General features: G+C 41.1%; 1 protein-coding gene across 2 annotated transcripts in view; it reads right to left on the bottom strand.

Moving 5' to 3' along the window:
* Positions 1–15435, bottom strand: part of MACF1 (microtubule-actin crosslinking factor 1) — a 407350-nt gene that overhangs the window by 232246 nt on the left and 159669 nt on the right. For both annotated transcript variants that reach the window (XM_025361749.1, XM_025361739.1), the window contains exons 3-5: positions 7673–7762; positions 3396–3473; positions 40–132 (exon numbers count right to left, since the gene is read on the bottom strand). In XM_025361749.1, the coding sequence (XP_025217534.1) occupies positions 40–132; positions 3396–3473; positions 7673–7762 (261 nt within the window). The remainder of the gene's footprint in view (positions 1–39; positions 133–3395; positions 3474–7672; positions 7763–15435) is intronic.

Here is a 15435-nt window from a genome sequence, read left to right as displayed (position 1 = left end):
AAATCAAGCAGCAGGAATCCCAAACTTCACATACCCTACCTGGAAATGCAAAATAATGGTCCAGATCAGACCTAGGGTCAACTTGGGGTTGCCATCTGTGATGTCATCATTGCGAATATTCACTAGTTTCACCTGAAAAAGAAACAAAAGCAAGACTCAGAGAGGACTTTTTGTTTTGATTAAATTCTTGCATCATTTCATTATTAATTTATAGTTAAACTGATTTCTTTTTTGGTGTACAGTTCTATGAGTTTTAACACATGTTTAGATTCATGCAACTACCACCACAAAACACTTTCATCACCCCAAAAAGGTCCCTTGTGCTGGCCCCCTCCTTGTAGTTAAACCCAACTCTCACCCCTAATTCCTGACAACCACTGATCTGATCCTGATTCCTTGTTTTGCTTTTTCCAGAGTGCAGCATGCAACATTTTGAAACAGACTTATTATTTCTCTCAGCATAATGCCCTTGAGATCCCTATCCAAGTTGTTGCATGAATCAATGGTTTGCTCCTTTTGATCGCTGAGTAGTATTCCATTATAGAGATATGCTACTCTTTGTTCACCCATTCATCCATTGAAGGGTATGTGAACTATTTCTAGTTTTTGGCAATTATGAATATTCATGTGCAGGTTTTTCTGTGAGCATAGTAATTTCTTTAGGGTATATTCCTAGGAGTGGGATTGCTGGGTTATATGATATATGATTAGCTTTATAAGAAGTCATCAGCGTGGCTATGCCATTTTGCATTCTCACCAGAAAAGCAACCTCACAAGCACAAGGTATTGTGGGTCACTTTTTTATTGCCATCAGGTCCAAGATTTCTCTTTCTTTTTTGCCTTTTTTTTTTTTTTTTTTTTTTAAGGTTCTGAGAGAGAAAGACAGAAAAGAGAGATGCCTCTCTTCTCTCACCAGTCTTTGGCCTGCTCTCACCTCCATTATCCCATCTTTGTCACAGATATCCATACTGCCATGCCTCCCGCAGCACCTGCTTTACTCCTAAAATCTCATCCCTGCAACACAGTGTGCCCTGACACACCCTCTCCCCAGGCTGACTTACTGCCCCAGTGTGCTGGGAACTGAGGAATTTCCTGGGATGTGGAACTTTAAAACTGGGAGTGTCCTGGGCAAACCACCCTACTTCTACTTCACCTCTGTTAGCCTCCTCTATCATACCCTCAGAGTCCTGCAACACAGTCTCCTTCAGCTGTCCTCCCTTTATCTCTTCTATTGAACTGAAACTTGTGTGTCTCAAAAGGACCCTAGTGACCTTCTCAAATGGAAGCCTCATTTCTCCCTTACAATGATATTCATCTGGGCAAGTTCTTTCCCTTTTCTGTATCTTGGTCTCCTCTTCTATAAGATGGGAGCGGGGTGGAAGTGGGAAAACCTGTCCCCTCCCCAAGAATTCAGTTTTCCTAGTCACCAACAGTCGACAGTTGGTGGGTTACCAGTACCAGCCAAGTCCACATTCCTCAGTCCTACCTCTGTCAGCTTTCCCCTTTCATTGTGAAGTCTACAAACTTTAGCCAAACCACCTTCTAATCTCTGCTAACCTTTTTCTCAATGACCTCAGTACCTAGCACCTATTCTCTTTTCCTGCCTCATCATCTACCACCTTTCCTGGAAGTTTAGCATTTATATTGATGTCCCAAATGTTACCCTATCTGCACAAATTGCCTGCCTTTTGAATTCTGATGACTTTTATTTTTCCCTACCTTGGCCATCTGCACAGCTACATCTTGGACTTTCCCATTACCAAGAACTGCTCTAGTAATCTCCCTGCCCTTCTTTGAATCCAATGTTCTTACTTGGCCACGTTTTCATTCTATCATAGTAACCAAAGTCACTTTTTGTCCTGATTTAGACTTCTAGCTAATCAATTCTTCTCATAAACCCTGCCCAGTAAGGGCCCCACCCTTTTCCTCTAGCTCCACACACAGGCATTTCAATGCTGCTTTCTCCCAGTACCCTAAACATTTCAGCAACCTCCACTTCTCCTACCACCTTTCATTTATCAATTTATTTCAGCAAATATTTATTAAGTGCCAATTGAGGACCATTCATTATGATAGATGAAGGTAAAATGTTAAGATCTTATTCCCCGTCCTCACAGAGCCTACAATGCATTGGAGCAAACAGAGAAACAACAAGAAAGTAAGAAATGTTATATCAGAAGTAAATTGTTATGAGAGCAAACAGAGAATTTTCTAAGTTAATGAGAATTACTGATAAGAGTGACAAAAATGAACTGACTCCAAAAATATGCATACCATTTAATGTCATGTTGACCCTGTTGTTGCTTGGCAACCCTAGATATCCCAAATATTTTCCATACGGCTCACTCTAAGCAGATGAACTCTTTGACTCCCTCATCCATCATCTTTCTACCACAAACCGTCTCTGTATCTTCACCCCTCCCTCTGTCATTCTCCTTGTCTCTCAGAAGAAGAAGAAGAGATGTTTTTCTTTTCTTTTTCAAAGATGGCCACACCAGTTGTGCTCTGCTTCTCATCCATCAATCCCTGGATTTGGTTCCCTCAGTTAGGAAGCAAAGGAGGAAGGGTGCTGTGTAGGAAGCAGCATGGATAGTGGAAGGTGCACTAAACTGCATGTCAGAAGGCCTGAGTTAAAGTCCCAGCTTTGCTCTGACTTGTGATTTGAGGCAGGTCATTTACCTGTCCGGGTCTCAGTCTCTTTATCTATAAGAAGAAACTGGACTAGTATAATGTTAAGGTATCTTCTCGGTGAAACGTTCTGTGACTACTAATACTCCTCCTCATGCTCATTTTCAATCTTACTCTCTTCATTGGCTCCTCTTCCTATGTCTAAAAATGGGTTGTTGTCTTCCTCACCTAGGGAAGGAAAAACTTATTTCTCCCTTCATATATCTAGGTCTACTATACTCTAAATATCTTTCTCCTGTATTAAACTGCTCACTTAAGTTATCAATGCTTAACAACTTAGACTTTTTTTCAGATCTGATGTGGCATTCAACAATCCACACCACCCCCTTATCTCATTTTCACCGTGATATACCAATTTGGTCCTCTCTCTTCCTGGATGCTACACCTCTTTTCCATCTCTTTTCTAGTTTATTTTTCATCTTCATTTTGACCCCCACCTAAAGTGGGTCCACAAAATTCCATCTTTATCATCATGTTCTTCTCTGTGAACATTCTTCCTCTCAAGGAGGTCACAAATTCTGTGTAAGGAGTACTGAATGATTTCTCTAACCAGAATACAATTGCTCGCTAGCAAGTTAAGACTCAGAACTGGGTCAATCAGATTTAGCATTTACTGAGAGCTTACAAGGGGCACTAAAAACATCTCTAAATAGGGCCCCAATGCCAACACAGCCTGGAAGAATGGGGAAGGCATGTGATGGTCTTACCTGTCGCTGCTTTAGGAAGTCCAGGGCAATCTGCACATTCTGCAGCCTATGAAAACGCATCCTGCCCTTCTCCCGGGGCTGCAAACAAACAAACAAAAGGGATGTTAACTCCGGCTACACAATTTAACCATACAGACCCTTTCTCTTTCATTTCAAGGACTAAAGGACCATACAAGAATTCCTCACAGTAGAAGCCAGGCGTGGGAGCATTACATAAAGCACCCCCTAAGACCAGGCCCGTACGTGTTTCAACCAGGCTCTCTGAGGTCCCCAACATGCCTGTGTACCACTACGCATCTCACAAACACAGAATACTGTTTGACCACTAATGCTGAATCAATGCCACAGCTTCTGTTCAGGTTCCTCTGCAGTCACATGTGGCAGAACTCGATTCTGGATGTGAGGTTAATGGAAACAGACTTTGGCTCTATGGCTCCTAAAATCACAGTTAAATGCTATCGTAGAGAAAGGGTGGAAAGTCCTAATTACATATTGCACAGTAGTAGATGGAGTCAGCCTTATTACAAACATGGCAAAAGGAGCTCAAGAGAGCCAATTTTTGGCCAAGTGCAGTGGCTCACACCTATAATACCAACACTTTGGGAGGCTGAGGCAAGAGGACTGCTTGAGCCCAGGAGTTCGAGACAAGCCTGGCCAACGTGGTGAAACCCCATCTCTTCATCGGCTCCTCAAAAATTAGCCAGGCATGGTGGCACATGCCTGTAATCCCAGCTACCTGGGAGGCTGAAGCACAAGAATCGCTTAAACCCAGGAGGTCGAAGTTGCAGTGAGCCAAGATCATGTACTGTACTCCAGCCTGGGAGATGGAGTGAGACTCTACCTCAAAAAAAAAAAAACAAAAAAAAAAAAACAGATAGCTGATTTTTAACCATAGGAAATGAGAAGTTACATATGCTCAAGAAACAAGTGAAAAAATCCAAAATGGGAGGCAAAAATTAGGAAGTAACCAGTTTCCCAGGAACATAGCTGTCACTGAAGGGCACCCTTTATCTCAGCATGAAATACCCAGGGCAAACAAAACTTTGATGGTGTAGGGCTGTCAACATAATTACTCCTGAGAAAGTTATGCCAGTCACTCAATCCCAGATGTCATACAACCCATTGGAGAGAAGCCCATCTCTATCCAGTGCCTCTGGTACCCTGTCCACGGCTCAACTATTACCAGTCGGAAAGTGAAAGCAGTCTCTTTGCCTACTGAGTATCGCAGAAAGGGATATCTACCCCAGAACATTTTCTTCTGCTTACTTTCTAATGTTGCTTTTATTTTACTAAAATTTGGACTGAAATATCACTCTCACTATGTTATATCCACTTTTTTGTAAGTGTCAAATTGGCACTAATTAAAGGCTGATAAAATTATAAGGTAGCTCTGTTGCAGGTGTCTACACAGAGAAAAACATTGCTCCAAATTAAAATGGGCAAAAAGTAGCCTAAACACGGAGAGATAAAGATGGAAACATCTTCTGGGCACTCTCCAACACTTCTAAGCAACACTTCTCAAATAGGAGAATCTGTACACAGAGATGTCAAGGCCTCTCTGGGCACAGGATAACTTCTTCAGTCAAAGGTTTAAGAAAAATCTTTTTAGTAAGAACCTTTTCTCAGTCATTTCAGCTAAACTAATTGTGAATATGGCTAGAAGATGATAGTGCCTATAAAATGGAAGATTCTAAGGCAATGAGAAGGGAGACAAAAGGTATTTTAAAAATGATTTTAAGAGGACAGAGAATGAGGATATTGCCTAATTCTTGTTTCTGGAAAAAGATTTTAGACTATAATTTAGGACTTGCAGGCAGAATGTACTCCTCTTATACTCTAATCTTTACTCATATGTACCCCCCACCAAAAATAAATACCCTAAGAACATGCAAGTTAAATCTCTGTCCTCTATAGCAACTAGATATTATTGAGCAAAGCCAGAGTATCTCCATGCAGTGAGTTTGCAAACAGGCTGTTTTGAAAACAAATGACAGGGTGTATGATGAGAACCTAGAGGCCAGAGAGGCGGAGAGTACCAGTTAGTCTGGACTGTGGAGCTGTGAGCAATTAATTGTCATGCTGTCAACTAAATTTTCCACAATTCTGCAATCTGGACTCAGAAAACACAGCAAGGCCACCAGAAACCTATGGATCTCCAGGTCAGAAGGGAACTTGACACCTCCAAAAACCATTGTTCTTCTTGTGCCAACCCTTCTCAGCTAAGAAAAACAATTCCCAGTCCACAAGCATCTAACAGTGACAAAAGGCACAATTAGTTTTAACTACTTTCTTTGGGACCCAAATTCCTAGGTGAAATGAGAAGGTGGCAAATGGTAAAACTGAACTACTTGGAGACCTTGAGAACCTCAGACTCTCTGATGGCCCTGCAGTGCCAGCTGGGATGCTGGCATCCCCAGGAGGACCTACTACATCATCATCATCTTCCTCCTCCTGCTCCTCGTTGTTTGTATGGCGCCAGGAGGGCATGCTCACCAGACGGAGGGTCTTCAGCCCTGCTGGCTCCTTTGGCCACCAACCAAGGCAAAGACACAACAGAGGAACAAGAAATTCACAACAAAAAGATGGAAAGGAAATGAATGCAACATTTAAAAAAAAGGAAAAACAAATATGGAAATACCCTCCCACCTCTGAAAAAGACATAAAACTAAATCAAAATCAGAGCAGATGGTTACACTGAACACTTCTTATGATGAAACACATCTTCAATTCTCCTTGGCCTCCTACCCGCTCCTCTCTGCTTTCCTAAGTCAACTATGGGAAAAAACATGGTGAGAATAACTGTCAGAGAGATATCTGGATGGTTTTTTTGGTGAAGAGATGACATCCTATCAGTATCTCCACAAACACCTAAAGGTTTTCAAAGGTTAGGAAAAGAAATTAGATTGAAGTAGTTTCAACTTATTACATAAGCAATACAACCAAAAGAGATCACTTTTCAATAGCAAATCATTACAAATTCATTAAATGTACCAGACACATTGCCCAAAATATAACTTTGTGAGTGGTGAAGAATAAAGTCCAGCACAATGAAAGTAAAATTCTGATTATTTATTAGATTTATAAATGTGAGCCAGAGAGCAAGAACTAGAAATTAAATGTGCCGGCTATGCTAATAAAAGCTTCTGTCAATTTTAGGCCATTAAAAATATATATAATTAATTCTACTGCAAGGCAAAAAAAAGATACAAAACCAAAACAAAGGGCCCAGGGGAAGCCAAGCCCCAGTCCTAGAAGGAGCTGAATATCATTTAAGCAGTAAAATCAAATGTGCCAAATTCTGTTACTTAAACACAACCAACAATGACTAAGAAAGGCAGGGAGCGGGCTGCTCTTCACAGACTACTTGAGCTATACATCTCTTCAGTTCTCTATTTCTCCACAGATATTTCCAGTATTCAACCCTGGACTTTTCTAAATGAAAATTATGTTGTCTATGGCATGAGAGAAAGAATATGAACCACATGGAATCACCTGCTCCCATTAGGCTCAAATATAGAAAACAGTAGGCCTACAAGTGGGTGATTTCCATCCCTGAAAGCAAGTAGAAGAACTATCATTTGGCAAGACAAGAAGCTCAGACAGGATTTGCCCTCAGATATGTAGGTGTTTCCCATAATCAATGTTAAAACATTTTGGGAAGAAGCAGGCATATTAATTATTTAAGGAGCCCAGATGTTCTATATCCAGGGCTACACTCAGACAACAACTTTGGCAGCTCTCCAAATCTGTGAGACTCAATGAATCACAGAAGGGAGAAAGTGAGATGATTTGGGAAAAAAATAACTTCAAACACCTGGGCTTTTAAATGTAAACTTCATGTCTTTAGCTAAATTTTATGAATACATAAAATTTAAAAAATTCGTAATAGATTGGAAAATGAGAGGCGTCTCTACAGACTAGAGCTCTAGGAAGAAAAATACACCTAATTTAAAAAAACCTTTAAACATGAATCTACTGTTTCTGAAATATTAGTATCTAGAAAATAAAGAAAAAGTAATGCAAAAACATGCAGATATAAAAAGGAATATAACTAATTCCTCACTTCATCAAGAAATAAGAACATATAATACATCAATTTAAATTATATAATTTGTAAATTCTGAATTAGAAATAAAGTCCACTAACATTTCCTTCTACTTCTTCCTCCCACCTAATAGATGAAGCAGTGATGGCTGCTGCCCTCGCACTCAACGAGATGGACAAATATGTCATTTGTGGGGCCACAATTGTGAGGCCATTCATTAGGAGAAGCTCACCAGTTTGATGCCTGAGAGGACCTCCAACAGAGAGATCAGGTTATGGCCATCCCGCAGATCTTCATAAAGATCATTGATGTGCTTGCGGACCTGTGAATGAGAGTGAAACAGACAGATTTTTATTTGATATTGAATTATTATACTATCCACATAAAAATCTCTGGTTCTAGGTAAACACAAATTAAAGAATTTAAAAGTGGAAGTACAATTAAATAATAAAATTCAGAAAGCTTCAGATTGGAGTAAAATACACGTGAAATGATAATACTTTACCAGAAACGTGTGTGTTTTTTAAATTGATTCCAGATCTATTACACACTCTAACCAACATGCAACAATGTCCTAGAAAGTTTGGACAAGAAGATGGGGAGTCTTAATTATCCTGAGACACCTCAGGAATTACTATTAGCCAAAATGTAATAGCATGGCAAATGATGGGTAGATGAGTCCAGCCAGAGGCAGAAAAGCCCTCCAGAGTGCTGCAAAAGAAACTAAATGCTAGGTACCCAATGTTTCCTGGGGTGTACTTCTAATTTAACCCTACTCTTACCAAATATTTCTAATAGTGAATTTGAGAATAATTTTCTTTGTGGGAAATTTGAATTAACTTTAAAATTGAAACTATGGAAAAACAGATCTCACTTTGGGAGAAAGTATGGTTAATACCAAACATGGTACTAAATGTTTAATATGTTATCCATCTCTCACATCTCTAAGGTAAGTATTATTATCATTTCTATTTTACACGTGAGGAAATAAGGCACAAAGAGGTTAAGTAACTTGCCCGAGGTCACCAAGTGGAAAAACCGGCCTCAGTTTGGTCTGATTTTAGTCTTTGCCATTAACTACTATGCTTTATAATCAGCCATCATCTCATTTTATTTATTTAATCCAAACAACTACCTTGTGAAGTAAAAGAAACGAAGGAAGCTAAGGTTCTGAGATGTTATGGTCACTTAGCTATAGGTTAAGTGGCAATCGGATTTCTGATTCAGTCCCAGTCTAGTGACAACTTCATTAAGTGATACTCATTGCCAGGTGCAGTGGCTTGTGCCTGCAATCCCAGTACGTTAGAAGGCCAAGGCAGGAGGATCCCTCGACCCTAGGAGTTTGAGACGAGCCTAGCAGTTCAAGATCAGCCTGGGTAACGTGGGGAGACCACTTCTCTACAAAAAAAAAAAAGGCCAGGCATGGTGGTTTACGCCTATGGTCCCAGCTACTCAGGAAGCTGAGGTGGGAGGATCACTTGAGCCCAGGAAATCAAGGCTGCAGTGAGCTATGATCACAGTTGGCTATACTCCAGCATAGGCGACAGAACAAGACCCTGTCTCAAAAAAAAAAAAAAAAAAAAAGTGAGTTCACAACACAGAATGGGAAGGCTTGCAGAAATTATAAGGAAGACTCATTTTTAATATATTAATTTTCCAGACAACATTAGAAAGGGCTACTTTCAGAAGTAGTAGAATTTCAGTTACTATAATTTTTTGAGTAGAGGCTGGGATTTGGAGATTTTTACATTTGAGTGGAAAACTGAAGTCCTTTCCAATTATAATATTCAAAGTAGCTCTGAAAGTAGAGGGGGAGGCCAGGTGCAGTGGCTCACACCTGTAATACCAGTGCTTTGGGAGGCTAGGGCAGGAGGACTGCTTGAGCCCAGGAATTCAAGGCTCAAGGCTGCAGTGAGGTATCATCGCACCAGTGCACTCCAGCCTGAGTGACAAACCAAGACCCTTTTGTAATGAGGGGTTTCTTTTTTAACCCTGTCTCCAAAAAAAAAAAAAAAAGGAAAAAAAGGAAAAAGAAACAAAGTAGGATAAGAATGGAAACTGGACAAGATAAAGAATGGAAACATCTGCAAAGACTTCCTTGAAGAAATAGGACTTGGAGAATTAGCAAATGTTTTAGTAGAAAGAAGATGGAAAAACCACATAAGACTAAGCACAGAGATGGACATATGCAAGGTATGTGTGTTTATTTGTATGTGTGTAAAGAAATAAGAAGGTGACAGGTACATTATACAACTGGGGAAGACGGTTCATGATGAACTGGAACATAGTTTTAAAAATTGAAAGAATATATATATTTTTTGAGACGGAGTCTTGGTCTGTCACTAGGCTGGAGTACAGTGGCACAATCTCGGCTCACTGCAACCTCTGCCTTCTGGGTTCAAGTGATTCTCCTGCCTCAACCTCCTGAGTAGCTGGGATTACAGGTGCGCACCACCACACCCAGCTAATTTTTGTATTTTTAGTACAGATGGGGTTTCACCATGTTGGCCTCAATCTCCTGACCTCGTGATCCACCTGTCTTGGCCTCCCAAAGTGCTGGGATTACAGGCGTAAGCCACCGCGCCCGGCCCACGCTTGTAAGTTTAATCTGCAATATTAACATTTTCTCCATCACTAAGTCTAAACAATAAACAAAACAAGACATCTAACTCAGAGTTGTAGAATTTGCTGATTTCCATGATGTAAATATTCCCAATACAACCAATTTCAAGCTACTAATATAATATCACTAAATGCAACGTTGGGAAGAAATGTACAGTAGCACACCATTATGTATAGTATTTCCATCACAGAGACACAACAGACATAACCTCAAGAGCACAGACAATACTAACATGCAGCAAAACAATTATGAAATGAACAGCTTTGAGAATTTATTATGTTTATTTTAAATATAATTTATTTAATTGTATGTTTACATAGCTTAATTTTTAATAATAGCTGTGGCTGGGCACAGTGGCTCACACTTGTAATCCCAGCACTTTGGGAGGCTGAGGCGGGAGGATCACCTGAGGTCAGGAGTTCAAGACCAGCCTGGCCAACATGGTGAAACCCTGCCTCTACTAAAAATGCAAAAATTAGCCAGGCATGGTGGTATGCGCCTGTAATCCCAGCTACTCAGGAGGCTGAGACAGGAGAATCCCTTGAACCTCAGAGGCAGAGGTTGCAGTGAGCCAAGATCACGTCACTGCACTCCAGCTTGGGCAACAGAGCAAGACTCAGTCTCAAAAAAAAAAAAAAAAAAAAAAAATGAAGCTGTGTTTAGCAACCAGCTCACAAAATTGCTGAAAATTTAACATTTGGCTCTCATGAGTCCATAAGCTGGCTCTAGCACACCAGGGGCTCCAAGATTTCAAAATCCCTCCCTCTCACACCTGTAATCTCAGCACTCTGGGAGGCGGAGGCAGGTGGATCACCTGAGGTCAGGAGTTCGAGACCAGTCTAGCCAACATGGTGAAACCCCGTCTCTACTAAAAATACAAAAAATTAGCCGGTATGGTCATGGGCGCCTGTAATCCCAGCTACTCAGAAGGCTGAGGCAGGAGAATCGCTTGAACCCAGGAGGCAGAGGTTGCAGTGAGCCAAGATCACACCACTGTACTCCAGCCTGGGCAATAAGAGTGAAACTTTGTCTCAAAAACAAAAACAAAAACCCCTCCCTCAAATAGATCCAAGGTTTCAAGCTTGCAGTGTGGAACAACAGTAGTGCACCATTAACAGAAATAGGTAGGTCATGAGGTTTGTTAAAAAGGCAGTGGATTTGACAAATTCAATTTTAAATATGTTGAATTTAAAATGGCAGCAAAGGAGTTGCAAATGGAAATGTTCTTGAAGCAGCTGGAAATACCAGAATTCAGTTTGGATCAGCTGAGAACTTAAGTTTAGATGTCACATGCACAGAGGTGCTAGCTAAAGACACGGGAAACGGGCTTTCTGGATTAGGAGTAAGATAGAAGAGCAGAGTGCTAAGGACTGAGCCTTAGGGAATAGCCAAAATTAGAAGGCAGGAGATGGAAAAGCAATCAACAAAGGACAGAAGAAAAAGACAAAACAAAACAGTAACAGTGAAAGAGGTAAGCAAAAATGTAAGAAGTGTAATCAAGATAGGAATGATCACTAGTATCAAATACTACAGCAGAAGTCAACGAGGATAAGGACTAAGAAAGTTTTTTAACTTTCCTACAAATAAAGTGCTTTTGTGAGACTATTTCTCAAGAGAGTAGTAGAGTGAAAATCAGATTAAAATTAATGGTAGGTTTTTTAAAAAGTCAGAAAATATTACATACTTGACATTAAGGCTTAAGAAGAGAAGGGACAACTAAGTTAAATGAGGGATTTATTTTTGATAGATAAGATCTGAACATAGGAAATAAAAATCAGGTGAGGACATTGAATGAACGAATAAATAAATAAATGAATAAATATTGATTGACTGATTGAGACACAGTCTTGCCATGTTGCCCAGGCTGGTCTCAAACTCCTGGCCACAAACAATCCTCCCACTTCAGCCTCCCAAAGTGTTGGGATTACAGGCGTGAGCTACCACTCCCAGCCTGAATAAATATTTAAATAAATTGTGGTTGCTAGGCGCAGTGGCTCACACCTGTAATACCAGCAATTTGGGAGGCCAAGGCTGGGAGATTACCTGAGGTTGGGAGTTTGAGACAAGCCTGGCCAACATGACAAAACCCCGTCTCCACTAAAAATACAAAAAAGTTGTGCATGGTGGCACATGCCTGTAGTCCCAGCTACTCAGGAGGCTGAGGCATGAGAATCGCACAGGCGGAGGTTGCAGCAAGCCAAGATCGCACCACTGCATTCCAGCCTGGGCAACAGAGCAAGACTCCACCTCAAAAATAATAATAATAATAATAAACAAATTGCGGTTGGTCTTGAAGACCAAGTGAGGTCATCTTATCAACAGATATTAAATACCACAGAGTACTGAAAAGACAAAGGAGGCAACTTAAAATGTAAAGTTAATTTCACACTAAGGCCCTAATGTCTCTCAAAATTCTGATTATGTGTTATACCTGTGATAGCAAAACTTGTATATATTATAAGAAATTTAGATGAGAACTAGCTTATTATGCCTTCTCAATCTTTGTCTGACTACAGTAACCAAATAACTATAAAAATAAAACTATTGGCCAGGCACAGTGGCTCATCCCTGTAATCCCATCACTTTGGGAGGTCGAGGCAGGTAGATCACCTGAGATCAGGAGTTGGAGACCACCCTGACCAACATGGTGAAACTCCCTCTCTACTAAAAATACAAAAATTGGCAGGACGTGGTGGCTCACGCCTGTAATTCCAGCACTTTGGGAAGCGGAGGCAGATGGATCACCTGAGGTCAGGAGTTTGAGACCAGCCTGGCGAATATGGCAAAACCTTGTCTCTACTAAAAATACAAAAATTAGCTGGGCGTGGTGGCGTGCGCCTATAATCCTAGCTATTGGGGAGGCTGAGGTAGGAGAATTCACTTGAACCCAGGAGGCGCAGGTGGCAGTAAGCCAAGATGGCGCCACTGCACTTCAGCCTGGGCAACAGAGTGAGACTCGGTCTCAAAAAAAAAAAAAAAATTGGCCGGGTGTGGTGGCTCACATCTGTACTCCTAGCACTTTGGGCGGCCAAGGTGGGTAGATCATGAGGTCAAGAGTTGGAGATTGGCCTGGCCAACATAGTGAAACCCTGTCTCTACTAAAAATACAAAAAATTAGCTGGGTGTGGTGGTGGGCACCTATAATCCCAGCTACTTAGGAGGCTAAGACAGGAAAATCACTTGAACCTGGGAGGCAGAGGTTGCATCGAGCCGAGATCACGACACTGCACTCCAATTTGGGCTACAGTGCACAACTCCATCTCAAAAAATAAATAAATAAAAATACAAAACTTAGCCGGGTATGGTGAGGCACTCCTTACATTCTAGCTACTCAGGAGGCTGAGACAGGAGAACTGCTTGAACTCAGGAGGGAGAGGTTGCAGTGAGCCGAGATTGTGCCACTGCACTCCTCCCTGGGCAACAGAGTGAGACTCTGTCCCCTGCAAAAAAAGTTTTTAATAAAAAATAAATAGAACTATTGAAGAGATACAGAGAGAGGTAATGGGAGAGGAGAATGCAAAGAGATTTTTTTTTCCCTTGCCTGGAAAATTGTCAACAACAGAAAACAACAGTTTGTTTCTAAAGCATACTAGACACAACTCTACCTAAAGAAGGGTAAAGAATTAGCTAACATTTACTGGGTGCTTCTGTGTCAGGAATTTTTCGGGCACAGAGATAGGATTTGGAGGGCTCAATTATCATCCCCCAATCACACATCTACTAAATTGCCAGGCTGATCAAATCCAGATCTATCTCATCCTAAAATCCTCATCTCTTCTGCTCATACTAGTTTGCCTGTGAAGTTTTCCACAAATCTCTTAGGAAAATGACCAGTGAACTAAGCAACAAAATTTCAGAAGACCAGGTACGGTGGCTCAAGCATGTTATTGAGCACTTTGGGAAGATTATTTGAGCCCAGGAGTTTGAGACCAGTTGGGGCAACACAGTGAGACTCCATCTCAACAAAAAATTTTAAAAGTTAGCCAGGTATGGTGGTGCATGCCTACAGTCCCAGCTATTCAGGAGTCTGAGGTGGGAGGGTTGCTTGAGCCCAGCTGACTGAAGCTGCAGGGAGCTATTATCACACCACTGCAATAGAGTGAGATCCTGTCTCAAAAAAAGAAAAAGTTTTAAAAGCACCCAACTGAAGCAAGATTGTTCAAGAATCATCCATATGGATGCTTCTTTCTAACAAATAATTATAATGTTCTGTCAATAAATGAGTAAAAAACTGCAATTATTCAGGACCTTGCCTGTTTGCACACTCTGAGAAAATCATTGTCAAAATTAGTAAATGTCTCCAATGAAGATATATAAATGGCTAATAAACACCTGAAAAGATGTTCAACATCATTAGTCATAAGGAAAATATAAATCAAAACTGCAGTGATTCACGCTCTCTAGGATGTCTATATTATAAAAGACAGATAATAAGCGTTAGCAAAAATGCAGAGAAACTGGAACCCTCATCCACTGCTGGTGGGGATGTAAAAAAGTGCACTTGCTTTAGAAGATCATGTGATGGTTACTAACATGTTAAACACAAGTTACCTAATACGATCCACCAGTTGTGCACCTAGGTATGTAATTAAAGAGAACTGAAAATGTATGTCCAGACAAAAACTTGTAAATGAATGTTCACAGAGACAGGGGTTGCGGGGGCAAGATGGTGTCTCAGTACATTACCCAGGCTGGTCTCAAACTCCTGGCCTCAAGAGATCCTCTCACCTCAGCCTCCCAAGGCGTTGGGATTACAGGTGTGGGCCACTGTTCCTGGCCATAAAGTTTTTTTTGTTGTTGTTTCTTTCTTTTTTTTTTTTTTGGAGATAGGGTCTCACTTCCATCGCCCAGGCTATAGTGCAGTGGCACGATCACAGTTCACTGTAGCCTCGACTTCCTGGGCTCAGGTGATCCTCTCACCTCAGTCTCCCAAGGCACACACAACCATGCCTGGCTAGTTTTTTTCTATTCTTTATAGAGATGGGGTTTTGCCATGTTGCCCAAGCTAGTCTCAAACTCCTGGCCTCCAGCTGCCAGCCTCAGCCTCCTGAAGTGCTGGGATTACAGGCTTGATCCATCACATCCAGCCATAAAGTGATTTCTTAAAATTAGTGAATAATTAGATTTTGAGAGACCAAGTCCAATCCTCCCCAATGCCCAAGCATTAATAAGCCAAGGAGGGCTCTGCTGTCTGCCTTTTTTTTTTTTTTTTTTTTTTTTGAGACAGAGTCTCACTCTGTTGCTCAGGCTGGCGTGCAGTGGTACAGTATCAGCTCACTACAATATCTGCCTCCTGGGTTCAAGTGAATCTCCTGCCTCAGCCTCCCGAGTAGCTGGGACTAAAGGCTCACGCCACTATGCCCAGCTAATTT

The sequence above is a fragment of the Theropithecus gelada genome, chromosome 1 (assembly GCF_003255815.1).
Source record: "Theropithecus gelada isolate Dixy chromosome 1, Tgel_1.0, whole genome shotgun sequence".
NCBI lineage: Eukaryota > Metazoa > Chordata > Mammalia > Primates > Cercopithecidae > Theropithecus > Theropithecus gelada.
Note: the sequence above shows the minus strand (reverse complement) of the source record. Positions and strands in the feature narration are given on the sequence as shown.